At 39.7% G+C, this 18,542-nt stretch overlaps 2 protein-coding genes across 2 annotated transcripts; both read right to left on the minus strand.

Moving 5' to 3' along the window:
- Positions 1-250: 250 nt before the first annotated feature.
- LOC140921334 (E3 ubiquitin-protein ligase HECTD3-like) lies at positions 251-11,491 on the minus strand. Its single transcript, XM_073371332.1, has 23 exons — positions 11,141-11,491; positions 10,811-10,962; positions 9,693-9,918; positions 9,089-9,204; positions 8,526-8,642; positions 8,298-8,380; positions 8,029-8,131; positions 7,413-7,475; positions 7,245-7,326; positions 7,018-7,094; positions 6,767-6,872; positions 5,877-5,926; positions 5,680-5,744; positions 5,354-5,457; positions 4,698-4,823; positions 4,208-4,297; positions 3,865-3,945; positions 3,335-3,460; positions 2,784-2,913; positions 2,328-2,402; positions 1,857-1,935; positions 1,480-1,551; positions 251-1,085 (listed from the first exon to the last, which is right to left on the minus strand). The coding sequence occupies exons 1-23, from the start codon at positions 11,426-11,428 to the stop codon at positions 1,001-1,003; spliced, it is 2,496 nt and encodes an 831-aa protein (XP_073227433.1). The 5' UTR covers positions 11,429-11,491; the 3' UTR covers positions 251-1,000.
- Positions 11,492-12,136: 645 nt separating this feature from the next.
- On the minus strand, positions 12,137-16,421 carry LOC140921701 (chitin deacetylase 7-like). Its single transcript, XM_073371713.1, has 3 exons — positions 15,712-16,421; positions 13,479-13,697; positions 12,137-12,499 (listed from the first exon to the last, which is right to left on the minus strand). Exons 1-2 carry the CDS (start codon positions 16,400-16,402, stop codon positions 13,657-13,659), a joined length of 732 nt encoding a protein of 243 aa, XP_073227814.1. The 5' UTR covers positions 16,403-16,421; the 3' UTR covers positions 12,137-12,499; positions 13,479-13,656.
- Between the last annotated feature and the right edge of the window lie 2,121 nt (positions 16,422-18,542).

Consider the following 18,542-nt stretch of genomic DNA (forward strand, 5'->3'; position numbering starts at 1 on the left):
ACATTACACTAACATTTGAAAAGGCGCTAGGTTTTAGGACAATCATGTGAAGAGCGCACAATCAAACAAAATAAAAACTGTCAATAAAAGCATTAAGTGGAATGAATAGGGGTGTGCTTCAAGCACATAACAAGGATTACAAATGTGTGCCCTTCGCGCGAGTGTTCTCGAAAGTGCTCCTCGCAAACCGGCGCGTGATATGCAAGGCAACAAGCAGTTATCAGAACAGACATAAAAAAAGTTGTCTGTATAGAGGTTTACATTAAATTTATTTGGAATGATCTAAATTGCATATATCTAGTAATATAGTATCTTTTTATGCAACATTTCATATAAAATTTGTGATTAAGAAAATATATTGAAACAATTGTACATTATGCGGGTTGAATTATTAACTGGGGCATCAATCGAGCAGATGAACTATCCGCCTTAAAAGGGAAAACTTTAAAGTGCCTCCAGCGAGGCAATCAAAAGTTTCACTGAAAACATAACGAATCTAAAAGTATCTAAACAATAAACTTCATTCATAAATGATTGCTCTTAGCGTTACATTAAAAAAAGAAAAAACAGGGTTGTAATTATGTCATTTCGCGCCCTTTGTGCGACTGGGCACGAAAAGAATGATTGGAAGATAACGATGTTGACGTCCTAGAGAGAGCTGCTTTCAACAGAGTCAATAGTAATGATGCATTTGATTGACAAGGAAAACGCTTTGTGATTGGCTGAGAATCTCCCGCTAATTTTTTAGCCTATCAGGGGTAAAACTAAAACCACAGACGTCCAGGTCGCGCGAATTTTCCCGCGCTTGATCCGGTTACATTTTTGATGCGATCTGATTGGTTCATTTGTGTCGAAGTTTGTTGTGATTGGCCACAGGATCATCACTCGTTTTCCCGCCAGTTCTATTCCTACGATACGCTTCACTGATTGTGGTTTTCGGAAGTGTTCGTTTCTTTTCGGGCGACCGTCGATTAACGATCACGCTGTCTCGGGAACTCGGTCATTCCTCCCAAGGGCTTACATCGGTATCTATCGCTAAGCAGTTATAAGCAGCGTAACGAATCTTCTCTTCTGCTACTTTGGCGCTGCAATTCAAAAAAACAGTTGTATTTCAAAGGCTTGCCCTAACAAATCAAAGGCTATTGCTGCTGCGTTGGAGGTCTGCATAATTAGTTTGCCGTTAATCAAATGTTCCGTATTCTGTTCATTTAAGTTTCTTGGTGGACTGCTAGCAGTCCCTCGGGCGAGCATGTTAATCGCGAGCGAGCAAGCGACATGTTCGCCCGCGCGACAGTTCTGAGGGATTGCAAGCAGCAAGGTTTTGCCAGAAGGGTGTCCAGCCGTCCTATGGACGCTCATCCATGATATTACATTAAAAAGACACACAGTTGCTTTTGTAATTCTAACCCTCACCCACCCCTCCCCGCCCCCTCCCTTCACTCTCTGCAATAGCATAAAGTACATCCTCATGTTACATACCTTGAATATTCCGGTAGAAACAGAGTACTGGAACACGTGGCTGCTTCAGGTAAAGAATCCATTTTGATTGAACTGAAATGAGATAAAATTGAGGATAAACACATGATTTGGTGACGATCCTGTAGTCTGTGTATTTGAGGGGAGGGGAGGGGGCGTCTGTACACAGACTACTTTCCTATAAAGCTAATTTCCTTTCACTAAGAGTCATACAGACGTATACTGCAATTCTATCTTTCGAGTCCGTGGATGAAATCCTGTGATGTGACTATTCATATGAAACCTCTCGGTCACAGCTTTCACGTGGTGACGTTAGTTTTTTAGTATTTCACAAGCTATTATATTGTTGTTTGATGTGGTTTGTAGTGGATTTCCTTCACCTTCTTCCCGGGCAGATGTAGAGCGGTGCTGGAAGTCTCCTTCTTCCGGTCACGAAACGAAGAAAACGGCTACGATCATCTGGGGAAAAAATAAGAACATGTAAAGTGTTGTGTTAGCCTCAACAACTTTCTGGAGGGGCAATACATCATTCAGGTATGAGAAAAACATTACACATCGATTACTTACAGGGATTTCTGACAGACACTTATCACTCGAATGTTTCTGAAAATTTCGTAGATTTCTAAGGTCTTAGGTGAGATCACTGGACAACGTCCAAGTTATTAAGCCAGCGAGATTTCCGGTGGCAAGCTGGCGAACTTCCGCTGATTTTTATGTTGGATACAGGTAATCTTTCTATAAACGTGTCTAAATCAACAATTTATGTTAGATTTTCGCTCCCGAATATCACGACTTTCCTATGACATCCATAGCAGAAACTACGTTAACAAAGAAAAAAAGGCGGAGCTTACCGTTTGTAAAATTTTCAAGTGCTTTCCAAAGAAACTTCACACGCTTGTCATTTTCGGAAATATCTTCATATTGCACTACAAAAAAACAAAAAACAAAAACAAAAAAACAAACGGTTAAGAATGAGTGCATGCGCGGAGCACTGAAAGAAGACGGAAACATGTCTTCTTGCACAAACAAAATTGATAGTAGTGAGCCGGATTAAGGGGGGAGGGGGGGGAGGAGTTTCTCTTTCAATTGAAACCCTGACCTCTGCGATGCCGGGGTGTATTTCATATTCATCATTTCATCACCGATTTAATGACCATCTCCGCGCTAGTTTGCTAGCTTAATTGGTTAGTGCGCTGCACCGGTATCGCAGAGGGCAGGGTTGCAATCTCCACAAGCCGGTTTTCTTTTTACAATTTCATAAGTTGCGTCTTCATCTACGATGATCGCCTTCTTATGGTCATACTTACTACATTTCTTCAACGCTTCAACCGTAAGCTCAGGGTCGCCACAGACTCTTCTTTCCAGTTCCTGCCAAGTGAGAAGGTCGAGCACAGCCTGGGAAAGAACTTTAAGCAAGCCTCGCCTAATTGCCTCGATCTGAAAAGAAAAAGACAGTTCGCAGTGATCATTTTACGACCTGACAAACAAGCTGCAAGTATAATTTTGTAATACAAGCCGAAGGTGACCCGATACATCGAATGAAGTAGGCGAAACGTTTTCGCTAAAAGTGGGCTTGATACAAGAATTTGGCTGCAGGAACTCGTAACTTCATCGGCTGTTAAGCAATAGATGAGCATGCTAACGGAAGTAAGAACCCTGTTATAGTTAAATCTTGCTTGTAGGCGAAGATAGAAGTAAACTCTCAGGGGAATAATTCTCCCTTCCATCCCCCTTGTACTTGTAATTCCCTTTTCCCTCTCGCCGACTTGTTAGTGCTTTCTCAACTTCTTCGTCCTACCCCTCCCACAAAAGGGCCTGTCCACAGGCTAACCACGGTCGGTTATGGAAATTTGTATACCTGTGCTTTTCCTTCAGCCATCCTGCAGTTTCGCACTAGCCTTATGTACTCAGTTCTTTCTTCATAATCAACGAACTTGTCAGCTCCTCCAGGCACAAGGTTTATTAAAGTGTTATCACTTAAAACCTGTCAAAGAAAACAAACAACCAAACACAATCACTTTTTAGAGATTTGGTCTGTCAGTACATTCAGAACTTTTTGATAGACTGACTGTTGATCAGCTAGCAAGATGATGAAATAGTCTATCTCTCTGTCTGCCAGTCTGTCGGGCAGTTAGGTTACTCAGTTAGTTTGTCAGACCATCAATCAATCAGTCAGGCAGTCTGTTCACCACCTATTCAATCAGTCAGTCCATTACTCACTCAGTCTGTCTGTCTATCAGTTAGCCAATTAGTCAGTCAGTCTGTCAATCAGTTAGTCAATCAGTAAGTCAGAGTTGGTCTTTGGGTCGGTCGGTCACTTAGTCAGTCAGTATGCCTGAGTCAAATATCTGAATCAAGATTGGTGTTTTCACACAAGTCAGCCCCTACCGTCGTGTAAGTGAGGACTCCTCCAAATTTCATATTAAATGAATCTTTATCCATTGACTCTAGCGATTCAAGTAACTTGACCTGGTGGCATGGAAGGAAGTAAACAAGTAGATAATAACAATAATACAACTCCTTTCTGTGTATGCAAAATAAGGCCTGGTTTCATTTATCTGGGTTAAACACCAACAGTTTCTGTTACCTAAAGCCATACACATGCAACTAAACAATTCTGTACATACACTAGTCTGCTTAACACAGCTGTTTTTAGTTTCGTCACGCAACACTGGGAAGGAGCGTTGTGTGACCACACTAAAAACATCTGTGAAGCAGACTATACACACACCTGAGCCAAATCTATTGTCATGAAGTCACGAGACCAGGTGACCTTCTCACCAACAAGCTGTCGCCAGACAAATGACGGAAGCGAAAGAACCTTGAAAAAATTATAACAACACAGTTAGCCCCCTTAGTTTGTCAAGTGTACTTAGTATTTCAAACTCCCTTCATTTCCCCTTCATTTTTGAAAAATAAGCTTTCGTACATTAATGTAGTTACAGGAGGCAAAATTGAACATTCTGCTGCACATGCAGTTTATGACACTCCCAGACATTTATTGTAACGGTAGTAAGAGTAACAAATCTGAGTGACATAAACACAAAGGTACAGCCAAAAATGTTTTATTTGAGTGATCAGACCATACACAAACAATTCCATCCACAGATCCAATAGTTGGAAATGCAGGACTTGTTTTATAACTGATTCTGGGATTGAAAATGAAGATTTCATTTTGCCAGCCACAAGGTCAATTAGGAAAACCAAAGACTACTTCATACCAGATGTTCTTTGCTGCTCCTTAAGCATGCCCCCATTAACATGCCAATCCATTCAAACTTGCTGAACTGCTTACATGAAGGGTTAGGCACATATGCATCTCTGTTCACATTTGAAGAATCATGCAGCTTAGAAACAAAGAGAGAGGAGAGTTAGGTGCTAAACACACAAAATTTAACAGGAAAAAGTTTGTCCCCTTACTATGTATGGGGAAACAAAAAAAACACTTTATTTACTTTGCGTGTCAAATTATGTATTTAGCACAAAGGTACTAATTTGGGACACAGTGTTTATGTCTCTAACTGGAGACAGGATGCCATTTTACATGGCCATCCGAGACACGCGAAGGTAGTCGCTTGCAGTGCAAAGGGAATACCTTCATTTCCAAGTTATTTTAAGACCCTGAGTATTGGTCCATCTGCAGTCAAGCTCACTACCAAATGAGCTAATCCTGCCATGAATATAGTTACAATTTGCAGTTGACTACTAATGCATTAATATCAGTCTGTTTGCAATTTGATGCAGAATGGCCACAAAAGACCCAATCCGAAAACAGACTCTGTTGACAAGAGTTTTGACATTCTTTTGCTGATGTTAAAACCAGCCTCACTAACCTCACTAATGGATCATATGTATGGAAAAATAAGATTTGGATTACCTGATTGGGGCTGCGGACAAAGAAAGGTAGAGGTATAGGAACATCGGTGGAACTTGGACAAAGCTCTTCAGCAACATCTGCTAAGGAGTCTCTAAAGCCACCACCTGAAAGATTACAGTATTACCATGTGAGTAGTGTCAAATGTCTTGAAATATTCTGACAGGAGATGGTGCTGCATGCAAGTATAATAAAGTGTCTTTGCCACCCTTTCTCCACACCTGGTCCTTGAGGCAAGCACAAGATACCAGAGTATAATAAGCTAGTAAGGCAAAGTGTCCATGAAACTCAACCTTAAAGTGACAACACACGGTCAAAAGCTGACTAACCTTGATCGATGATTCCCTCAGACAAAAATTTGCACTCCCACCATTGGTCATATCGAGAAGACCACCTACAAAACAAAGATACAGGAAAATTTACTGATTTGTCATTTGCTCCTATTCCGACTTGGCTTGAGTAATCCTGACGGAATACAGAGAAAGTATAAAATAAATTGCAGAGGAGAGATACACCTGTATCCTACCTGTAATCCAACTTTACCCCACATTTTTCTTGCTTCAAACCTTCATAAAGCTGAAGGGAAATGAGAGTAATAAAATGATCAAAGAAATCCATCCGTTGAAAAACTGGTAAATACTGCTATTAATGTACTATGCTAGCCGAGCTAACTTGCGACTAAATGTTCTAGATGCTGGGATCTGAATTTATACAAGCATGAATGTACTTTTACTGGCATTTAGTAAAAGGCTAAAATGGTAAAAACACTATATAGTTCTTGACTAAATAACTTCATAAGCTAAAATAGGATAGTACTCAATCTACGTAAAACTTTGTGTTAGGCTAAAGGCTGTCTTAGTCCCAGTACCCCCGTCATGTTTCATATTAGGGAGCTTTAGCAACAACGACAGCCACAGCAATGAGAACAACAAATGGCAAAAAAGCAATAGTTTTAGATTGGCAAAACAACAACTTTGTACATTTGTTTGCCGTTGTTGCACAACTACGAAGTGAAACTGCATAATTTCATGTTTGTGGAGGACATGGGCTCAACACAACAACCCTCTTTTTCTTTTTCTGAAGTTTGGATACAGTCCTTTAGAATTCAACTGTAGAAGAATTTGGCAACATTTGACAAATAATTGAACAAGATGGAGTACGTGTGATTAAGTTTGAAGCAGCATGAACACACTTTTTAACTGATGTTTTGTAACCGTTGCCGTCGTTGTTGCTTAAGCTCTTTGTTTAGACCAACATTACAACTACTGATGCGATCCAAAGGTGAAATTCAGATAAAAGGCTGGGGTACATGGAATGAGGGCCCAAGGCACTGCTAAAAAACTGCTACATTCTTTTGTACTATTTCCCTTGTACATGCTTGTCACGTGAAGGAAGAATATAAGACTGAATGCTGACCTGATTAAATATTGAGCATTTAGCATCTGGATCTTGTGTTGGATCTGCTCTGTGTTCAGCAGCTGAGCGTCTGTTAATGAACAGCTTTGGCATGTGTGCTGGAGGGCTAGGAAATCAGGAAAAATTAGGATTTGACATCTAATGATGTACATGTAAAGTATGTCATTCCTCTTGGATAAAATGCTATGCTTAACCAGTATATTCTTCTTCAAAATTGGAGCATGGCTGTGTTAGAGCAAAAAGCACCATACCTGGATTGAGATTCTCTGATGACTTTATCAATCAACATGGTTCTGTGCTTTGACAAGGGAAGAAGCTGACGAATGGCCTAAAACAGAAATAACAAATGTATGTGACGTTAATTAATAAAAGAATCACCTGCCAGAGAATGGCAACATGGCCTAAATAGCAGCAACAGCTGGCACTGACATCATACATTTTCCATTTTTGTGGCAACAATTAATAATGTGTGTAATACCTCTAAGTCTTTAAATGATCCAGCTGAGTAGTTCCAAGAAGGCAGTAAATAATGTAAAACACTGTCCAGTAGCTCGGTAAATCTAAAAAGAAATATACTCTAACTATTACAATCACTCATTTCATTTCATTTTTTTCAACTAATATCTCATTTGCAAGCACAGTTTACCTGAGCAAAGCTTGTGCCCTTCTGTATAGCAGGGCTGGATCAACAGCATCTAGTTTAGGAAACCTGTAAATAATAACATAGTTGACAATGAGCACATAATGAGATTTAAAAATTCCCTCCACCACCTCCCTACCTGGTTTTTTTTTTTATTGAGACTTAGTAATAAATATTTTCTGTAACTACATGTAATTTCATTTTTATCTAGATTACACATGTATAAAATATATTTCATTAGTTAGATAGCCTTGATGAATGTAAATCTACTCTGTAGAGAGTCAAGAACAACACATTTGCTGCAAATTTATTATCATTCTCTTTCTATTTCATTTCGATAAGTCTGTTAGTTTGAAGTAAGAATGTACAAAATGAGGAAAAAACATTTATTTGAGCATTCTCTTTTTGTTTAGCCTCACACTAAACTCCTCAAATAATTAAAGCTACATTCATTTGTATATTTTAACTTATGGCTTAAGAAACCTTAAGAGATTCCAATATCCAATCATGGAGGAAGTACATATTATATCTTTTTCAGATATTCACGCAGTAAGTATCAATAATTAATGTAAATTCACATATCAACAAAAAATTCATACATAACTGAAAAATTTATTATTACCTTACAAGTTCAGAGGAGGTAAATAAATCTTTGTTAAGCCCTGGTTCTCTTTCACTCTCTGTGATTAACTTGATGCTATGAATGCGGGTATCTATGCCCTCATCTATCAACAAATATGAGGCACATTATAAAGATGTCAATAAATCTGTTAAAGCTAAAGGGATTTTCTTAACAAGTGTTGGGGGGTGATTTTCAGACTATTGTCTACAGATCTGTGCTGGCAAAGTCATTAAAAATGGATTAAATGAAGCAGACATTTTGGAGCCTACCCTTGCACTCTTTAATTCGGATTTGAATTATGCTATAGTATTGACCCACTCCTTTTGCTACACACACATCTCCAGAAACAGTTCTGTAGGAAAAAAAGTAACAAAAAAATCTCAATAAACAAGAAGAGTGATCGAGTGGTCAAAGTCAAAATCTCAAAATCTGAATTAAAAATTTTACATCTATTACTCAGTTATAAATGAAACAAAAAATTATGGATAACAACTTACGATTCAATAAAAACTTCACCGATTTCTTTCAAGTTTGACTGTGAATCACCTCCCATGACAACAACATGATGGGGCATGTAGTTATCATCTTTGGCATCTACACCAATAAAAAGTTGTCTAAAAACAACGAAAACAAATGAGTAATGTGTAGAATATTGGGTGGATGAATGCCTAAAAAATGCTGCCTGCTCAACTAGCAAAGAATCCATCTACAGAGCAACAGATTGTGATTTAAAACTCAGCTGCACCAACAGTTGGGTTGGCAACAAATGTGCTGGCTAAAACATGAATGGTGAATTACAGAACTATAAGAGTTGTGAAACCAAAATATAATGGCCATCTTGAGAACAAAATTAATGTAAGTGGCCATTGTAGAAAAATTAAAATAAGAGGGATGGTAAAGTTTCACAATGTTTTTAGAGAATGTTTTGAAACAATCCATCTACTGGGACAAGGATAAATGGCATTTGCAAAGTGGTAGTTAATCAAGGTTTGACTATAATTTATACTTTAGAACAGGGAAGAAATATTAAGGTTTCAATTTGATTTGTACATTTACTGACCTTATAACAGTGCCTGGTCTCATTAAAAGTTTAATCCAATGTCTGCCTTGACTACCATCTGTTTCCCAGTAAGTATCTGGATCACCATCTGTCAAGGCATCTTTGGATTCTTCTTCCTTCAATTCCACAAAAACACAGCAATATTTTCAGTTTACCTGTATGCTACTACTCTTTTTTTAAACTACTTTGTTTTAAAGTTCAAATATTACATTTCCAATCACTTAATCTTTATCAGCAACTGCATTCAGCTGACTGTTAAGATGACAACTGACTGATGTTATCTCATGAATAATCATAGAGAGCCAGAAGGTCTAGACCTTTGTTGTGATTCCATGAAGCTTTGTACCTTTTACATAGAAATGGTCTACCTCACTCACCACTTAATGGCATGATAATCAGTGGTTACTTTAATCATTATGTTGTGTGGGTTGATTATGTGTTTTGCTTTTTTCATTTGTTTGTTTAGTTTTTCGTTGTGTTGTAGTTCAACACTGTTCAAAACCAGCAGCGGATTCTTGAATCACACACTTTTAGCGCAACATATGAACTCCTTTTGTCCATTAAAAAATTTCCAACATGCATGGAATTACAATGACAGACTTACAGAAGATACTTGAATGGACTCAACATATCTACTGATATTCCCAAGAGATGCCTCATGTTTATTAACATGTTCAGCCATAAATTTGGCTAGCTCTTCATCTGCATCTAGACTCCACTTTAATGGAGGAGAGCTCAGTTGATGCATAGCTTCTTTGTCTGCAAATCTCTCAATGGAGGGTGGGTCAGTAATTCTGAGAGAATAACATATTTCCACTGCATCTTGCCAACTAAAGGGGATATAAAAATATGAAAGATCATCTACACCATTGCTTCTTTAAATTGTATCATTGCATTTTCTATTGTTTCCCTAAGACAGAATTTGATAGGCAGGTGCGTTAGTTGGAATGTAGATAACAGTTAGGTATGTAGGTGGGTGGGTAGGTAGTTATATAGGTAGATAAGTAGGTAGGTAGGTAGGTAGGTAGGTAGGAATGTAACTACGTAGGCAGATAGGTGGGTGGATAAATGGGTGGTTGAGTGAGTAGTTGGATGGATGGGTGGGTAAGTAGAGAGTTAAACATCACTCACAAAAAATTGGTATAGGTCGGTGGGTGGGTGGTTAGATAGATAAGTGGGTAGGTAGGTAAGACGGAGGGTAGGAAGTAACTAAGTAGGCAATGGTGTACAAGCCCATTTGAGTCAAAAAGACGCTTGTGTAGCCTGTTCCAGACTTTCAGCTAGTGAAAAGTGGCACGCAAAAAACGAAAACGAGGGAGGTAGAGAGAAGAGAGAGATGGACGAGAGGAAACGTCACTCTCCCCAGTCCCACCAGTATTTTTCCTCACTTTTTTGACTTTCTGCCACTTCTTACTATCTGAATGCCTGAAACAGTCTAGGGCTTGTTGTTTTTAGTAGTAAATGGTATCAAAAATTATTACTTCTCCCCCTAAACAGGATGCCCGTCTGTCAATGGTTCCACAGATAGTCTGCATACAGACATCCAGCATCTATCGTCCAGATTCAAAGTCCAATATTATTTTAATAACATTAATAACAGACAATTGTATCAGAAAGGATTGGTAGCTAGATCTGCAACAGCAACCAGCCTGTATCGTGTCAATGCTCTCTATAATAAGGCCTCTCTGAATTATAGTTACTGCAGTTATGTAAATACTTTACCATTTAACTGCTATATTTTTTTCTTTGGACGATGGCTTGACATCTATAGGTTTTAAATAAGGAGCACCTACGCCATGTTTTGCATCATAAGGTACAGAAAGAACCCAGCCGTCTTTGGCTTGTTTACCCGAACAGTACTTCTGCAAAGATTTCTGCAGACATAAAAAACAGTACTTGCAAAAAGGAATTATTAAAACATGTTCCGTATTATAATTATATTGAATGGCCTGGATACAAAAAGGACAAGGTTAAAACTAGAATTCTATACTATTGAGCTTTTTAATCAATTCCGGGGTACATAATAATATAAGCTAATAACCACTCCCATACCTGACAAAGTTTTATCCAAGACCCATCATTGTTAAAAAATTCATCTCCTGATGCAAACACCTGAAGATTAGAGGCAGAAGGTAGTTCTCCCACACACTGTGCGTCTTTGTGTGGCTTCTTCCGTATGGACAATGTCGAAGGATTCCTGCTTTCTTCTCTACCGTACTCCACTTCCGACGAGACAAAACAGAGCGGTAATGGTAAGCTCTTTCCTTGTTCAATGCGCTTTATACTCTCTAGAAGACACCTTATACGGGCAAGGCGTCTTCTAGCTGGTTCATTCTTCATTCTTTGCAAATTTAAAGAGGGAAGAGTATCTTTTATATACGTGAATAAGCGGCTATTTTCTTAAGGTAACAAGATGGCGCGACTGCTAGGTAACCAAACCACAGGACTAGACGAAGAAGGCTGGGTCAAGTTTCCTCGGTAAATTGGGTGGGGGGGAATGGTGGGGTGGAGAAGAAGGGGGAGAATAGTGCGCTCGAAAGGGAAAAGTTAGGGTTAGGTTTGGGTTAGGGTTAGGGTTAGGGTTCGGCGCCCGCCATGCTACGTAGTATTGAGAAACGTCATTTAGGTTTGATCGTGTTATTCAACTTTGACTCAGAAATCGCTACAACACTGTCGCTAAAAGTTCGGTAACTCATTTGAGAAGCATTTACCAGCTAGTTGTGTTCAAATACCTCGGACCCCCCTTCTTGAAAAAGGGCCATCTACAGTTTCAGAGGGGAGTACATTGGCCCTATTCGGGCAATTTCTAAGATTGCAAACCCCGTTAGTTTTTTAATGCAAAGAATGACAAAAAAGACATACGAATAAGATGAATGAGTTTAATACCGAAGCAGACACTAAATCAAAAGTTACATTATCAAGCTAAGGCCATAAAAAGCCGTAATAGTAAATTAAAGTACGTAAAGCTTACACACAGCGATATCAAAAATAATCATTCAGCTGTTCAATTTACTTGAATGAAAAGCTTCCTTTCTTGATCCTTTCCTTTCACATTTCCGCAAATAGCATCGAAATTATTCGCTTTACAAAGCTGCGAGGCTATAAGTTGGAGCTCTATTTCAACAAGGACACTGGTTTTCCAACTTAGTTTCCGGGTAGTACTTGGTGTAAGACTGCCCAAACCCTAGTTTCCATCCAGGTTGGCATCGGAGTGCTGTTGCGCATGCGCTCATTAAACGTTTATTGCGTGGGAAGAGCAAACAGGAGGGGCTGGGGTGTCGCATTTCCAGGGTTTAAAGTCTTTGATTTTGTCCAGTGTTGTTGGGTTCTTGATCCACTCTAGACCCTGGGAAACTGTCACAATCCACACGTCGCCCATGGCGGTCAATTTCCTGAGGAAGTCCTCGGTTGCTTTCGTATAAACGAATTAAAAAAATCAGTTTCTACCTTAAAGTAATCAAAATGATAAATTGTAAAAAAAAAAAGTTTCGTCGACTCGAAAACTCTTTGAAATAATGTATGATAACATGCCAACAAGTGAAAGTTATAATCACCTGAACATCATTATTACCGATTTAGTGGTGAATTTGGAAAATGAAGAGAAATATGAAATAAAACTAAGAACATAGCGGGTAAATTCGCACTTAGAAAAGATAAACAGCGTCCCGGGGTGGAGGACTCCGCATATGAAAGGGGTGGGGATGCTCGTCGGAAATTTTGAATTAAACCCTAAAGGAGACCGATCTGTGCGTGGCCCAAGCTTTTTTTGACCCCTAAAAGAGACCATGTTAAAACACAGACAATATATATATTTTTATATTTTTTCACGTGCAACCCTAAACGAGACCTACACGGCTAAATATGACGGCGTTTTGCCCAGAACACCCGAGGTGAGACCAAAATCCGAAATTTACATCCCTAAGCGAGACGATGAGCATCCCACCCCTTTCATATGCGGAGTCCCTCCCCCGGGGACAGCATTTGCCAAATGGATAATAATTTCCTTCAGAAGTAGTCGTTTTTTGGCTATTCGACACTCAGCTCTTCTTGTCTCCTCTTTTGGAAAGAAGCCTTGCACACTTACAAGACAAATGACTGCTGCGTGTAAGAGTCCATTTGACTCTCTTTATAAGACAAGACAAGACAAGAACTTTGTTTATACTACACACAGAAGAAAAACTTTTAAAAAAGACAATACTACTTATGTAAGGTACAGGCCACCTAGAAAAAAGCTAAAAAGCTAAATCTAGCTAGGAGGCATTATAGATTAATTCAGAATATTAAAGAGGCTGTTTTATGGAGACACAATTACAAAACAAGTCGGAAGTCAGAGAAACACTCCCGCCCCCAGTATTTACAATCTTATGAAACCGTTATGTTTAGAACTAACCTTCACGGCGATAGAAATCACCAAGCCATTCTGCTGACAGAGGCATGAAGAATGGAGCCTTGTTTGTCTTGTAATGTAGCTGGAAATTGGAATCAAGCAGGTCCCTGAAAGGTCTGTACGCCTGATAATTTGGTGCGCAAGAGTCAATAAGATGACAAGAAATTCCTTTTTCATTGAACTAATCCACCATGGGTACTTCCCACAAACCCGGAAAAGATTCTAAAGAGAGACAGAAAACAAAATTCATATTTAAAGATAGCTATAGATAAGACAAAAAGGGAAGAAGGAATCTATACAATAAGATACATTATTATTAAGGGATGTCATGGACTAACGAGTTTTCGTCGTAACTTCTACTTATCGTCTTAGCTTATACATCGTGTAGCAAGGACTTGCGCATGCGGTGTGGCGTGCCCCAAGGATCTGTGCTGGCGCCTATATTGTATGTATTGTACACGTCCCCGCTTGGCGACATTGTCAGAAGTCATGGCCTATCATGTCATTGAATTTCTACGCTGATGACACCCAGCTTTACTGGTCATTCAAGCTTCACGATCAAGCGCCTTCAGTGCAAGCAATTGAGTCTTGTTTAAATGATATTGATGCATGGATGCTTGCAAACACGTTAAAGCTGAACAGGGATAAAACTGAGCTCCTAGTGATCGGACCAAAGCACAAAGTCAACCCACCTATTAAGGGTATTCATGGGGCTGTCGTGGCTGTTGAAGACACTGAAGTCTCTAATAATGCTACAAATATAGGTGTAATTTTTGATTCCCATCTCAACTTAGAGAAACATGTTATGAACACCTGCAAAACGGCCTTCTCTCATTTACAAAATGTAGCAAAGATAACAAACTCCCTTTCTCAGGATAATGCTGAGACACTTGTTCATGCATTTATTTCACCTCAGTAGGATTTCTGTAATGCTCTTCTATATGGCTTACCTCAATCGGTTATTGATAGGCTACAGTATGTACAAAACTGCGCAGCTCGACTGGTGAGTAGAACTCGAAGCTCAGAACATATAACACCAGTTCTCCGTAGACTACACTGGCTTTCAGTTAGACAACGAATTACGTACAAAATTACTTATACTTATTTTTAATTTTTTATGCATTTTTTGTATCTTTTTAATCCCTTTGCAATTTTATAGCTTTTTTGTTTTTACAATATATATCTAGTTTTGAGGTCCTTTTTGAAAACCATATCTTTTATGAAAAAGTTTCCTCAATAAAGATGATTATTATTATCACAAAGCACTGAATGGCATGGCGCCAAAATATATAGCAGACCTCCTTCAGCCCTACACTCCAACGAGCCAATTACGATCTTCTTCAAAAAATCTGCTTGTAACACCAAAATCTAATCTCAAGTTTTACGGTGACAGATATTTTCAAGTTGCTGCGCCCAGGCTTTGGAACTCCCTAACCGATGACATAAGATCAATCCAGAACCTTGATGATTTTAAGAATAAGATTAAAACACTACTTTTTAGAGAAGCTTTTATTAGTTAGTTGCCACCCCTTTTTCTTTTATTGTATATATTTTCCTTAGTTAATCTTAGCAAGTTGATTGTATCTTATTTTTGAGAAATTTATTCCTACAACTGTTATGTATTATTATTATTATTATTATTATTATTATTATTATTATTAGGACATTTTTTACACAGTGGTGACATTAAGAAACACAAAATAGGTAGCACACAGCAAACACACACTCACTGGTAGTGATTTTCACCTTCAAGGAGCAGACCATTGTACGCATTTACGCAGGCGACAACTAAGTAGAGCCTTAGCACTATCACTCAATGAGACATGAGCCTGGCAAAACCATGGTCATCAGTATGAAATTTCTGTCGCTGAGTCGCAGACTTCCCTCTTCGCTGAACTCCCCCAGCGGCGAGGAGCGAGGAGAAACGGTTGTTTTTGCAGGCTAGTGAGTACTTTGTCACAATATGAACTGGTGCCCATGTGTGCGTGCATGGTGGACGTGTAGTTTCCCTCGTCGCTGTAATTTGGCATAAAATGTTTTTTTGTATAAAATGTAACAAACGTCCCCTCCCTGCCTGCGCATGCGTTGAATAGCGTTTGCTATATGTAGAGTATTGTGAATGTATTATGCATTTTGTGTTAATAAAGTTGTTGCTTGCCATAAGTAACTTTCTGGGCAAAGGCTCAGGTTAATTTAGTACAAATCTCTCTTGCTTCTAAGACTACACTCCCCATACCTGTTGGGCAGGGCTGGATTTCGCAACCCTGAGTTGAGCGATAGTCAAGTGTATATGGCCAAAGTGGCTGATCTATAAAGTTTCGTGTTGGCATTGAAGATTCATACAGAAATCCCAAGTCTTTCAGTACTTTAAACTCTGTGTTACCACCAACTTGCATGTATGGAGCGCGGTAACCTTTCACATCTTCAGCCTTCACATGTGCCATTTTTTGCAGAAGTCTCCTCATACCTCCTATTTCCTGTGTCTGCTCTTTTACGGTAGCGTTCGCCCACCATGATTTTGGGAGTCGGCGAGATATCGAATTGACGGCGATTTCGTGACGCTGACTATACAGATCTTGAACCGCGCAATAATTGGTGTAGAAATGAGATAGAAAGAATGTAACCGAGATATTACATCCATTTGGGTTCTTTAAGGTCTTTAAGCCGTCGTCATTGAAGAAATCCTTTAAGTCGTCTGGATCATACAGATCATTATTAAAGGCACCATCAAAGGAGATGAAGACAATCTGAGGGATCGATGATGCAGGTAAATTACCAGGGATTTCAGTGCCACTGCAGAAACAATCGGGAAGTTTGCAAATGTCGGGGTTGCAGGGGTTTGCTGGATCGCCACAAACAACCGACTGGGATATAAGGCTAAGAGCAAGAGTGAGAGAAAACAACGCACCAATTCGCAATGAAGACATCCTCAGTTATGACACTCTGACTTTTTCTTTGTTGCCGATAACCGACAAGGTCCTAAGACTCGACTGGTCTGACTGGTCTTGTCTAAAGTTTATATTATCTCCTCCTATATCATTAGAAAAACACTGGCATCTAATAGTATCATGACGCTCGTCTTGAAAGCGCTATGACGGGCTGCAATGTTAATTGGTTTCTTAGGAAACCTGTCGCCGGTTAAGTCCTGGATGAGACCAATACGTAAACAGTTCCTTCCTGTGGCAAACTTACAGCAAAGGTAGGTGGCAGCCTTGTGGAAGTATATTGTTATCCCGGGGGAGGAACTCCGCATATGAAAGGGGTGGAGATGCTCGTCGGAAAGTTTGAATTAAACCCCTAAAGGAGACCGATTTGGGCGTGGCCCAAGCTTTTTTTGACCCCTAAAAGAGACCATGTTAAAACGCAGACGATACACATTTTTTTATATTTTTTCGCGTGCAACCCTTAACGAGACCCTCACGGCTAAATATGAAACCGTTTTGCCCAGAACACCCTAAGTAAGACTAAAATCCGAAATTTACCCCCTTAAGCGAGACGATGAGCATCTCCACCCCTTTCATATGCGGAGTCTCCCCCCCCCCCGGGATTGTTATACAGTGGCATGTAAGTGAAGGTTGCAATTATATATCAATAACAATAACATATCTTTTTATCAATAATATCATTATAGTCAAAAATGCAATGGAAATGAATTAGATGCAATTGAAATTTTGATGTATCAAAAGCCACTAATTCCAGTTGTCCGGCCGGAGTTGTCTCTCACCTATCTTCTTCTTAACTGACCACATAATCGAAATACAATCGTTTTAAAACTACTATTTTGTCAGAGGATGTGAGTCGCTATAACCCAATGCAAATTCCTGTTCGCAAAAACTTGCTTGAGCTCAACGAATTAAGAAAACCACAATAAAAAATTCTCAGGTTGTGTTACTGACACAACGCTTGCCGTGCGCTTTTCCCCGTAGCTAGTTATTTTTCTTCGCTAAAATAAACGAGGAAGTACCAAGAACGGTACTTATTAGACGGGGCTGCCCAAAACGAATCTAGCAGTAGGAAAGACCCGATTTAGAAGGGATTGGGGCTAGAAGAGAAAACTGTAATACGCACGCTTTGGATAATATTGTGATTATTCTCACGGCGTGCCTGTTCAAAAGATGCCTCGGCGAGTCCTGGTGACGATGGAGATTACTTCCTCATCTCATCATGAACTTTAATCCTTCAGTACTTTAAACTCCATGTTTACACCGACTTGGATGTATGGAGCCCGGTAACCCTTAACATCTTCAGCCTTCACGTTTCCCCATTTTCTCAGAATGTCCCTCATCCCTAATATTTCCTCTCTCCGTCCTTCTTGGGTAGCGTTTGCCCACCATGAAGAGGGTAGTAGGCGAGATATCGAATTGTCCCCGATTTCGTGACGTTGACTGTACAGATCTTGAACCTCACAATAATTAGTGAATGTAGCCGCGATATTACCCCCCGGGGGGGTACTCCCTTATAAGGGCTCAATGGGGACGTGCTGCCAGCCAGGGTATGTTTTTCGGAATTTTTGTCTTAAACAGGGTATCGATTTTATCATTTTTTGTCTTAATCAGGGTATCGATTTTATCAGTTTTTGTCTTAAACAGGGTATCTTTTCTTGGACGATAAGCAGCCTGCGCGTGTGTTCTACGAATGTCTTAAACAGGGTATCAAAAATCGGAATTCTGCCTTAAACAGGGCAGGAAAATCAGCGATTTTTGTCTTAAACAGGGTCAGGGTATGAGGGGCCGGGCCGCACCTCCCCACCCAAGGATATATCGAGTACCCTCCCCGGACATCCATCCGTTTGGGTTCTTTAAGCTTCCATTGAAGAGCGTTTCGTAGTAGAAAAACGGTGCAGAATTGACAAAAGCATCAAAGGAGATGAAGACATGCAATCTGAGGGATCGATGATACGGATAGGTTACCAGGGATTTCCGTGCCGATACAGAAACAATCGGGAAGTTTGCAAATGCCGGGGTAGCAAGGTTTTGCTGGATCGCCACGAACCAACGATTGCGCATGCGAAACAAGGCTAAGCGCGAGAGTAAACAAGGCGGCATATCGCACTAAAAACATCATTAC

This window comes from Porites lutea, chromosome 12 (assembly GCF_958299795.1).
Source record: "Porites lutea chromosome 12, jaPorLute2.1, whole genome shotgun sequence".
Lineage (NCBI taxonomy): Eukaryota > Metazoa > Cnidaria > Anthozoa > Scleractinia > Poritidae > Porites > Porites lutea.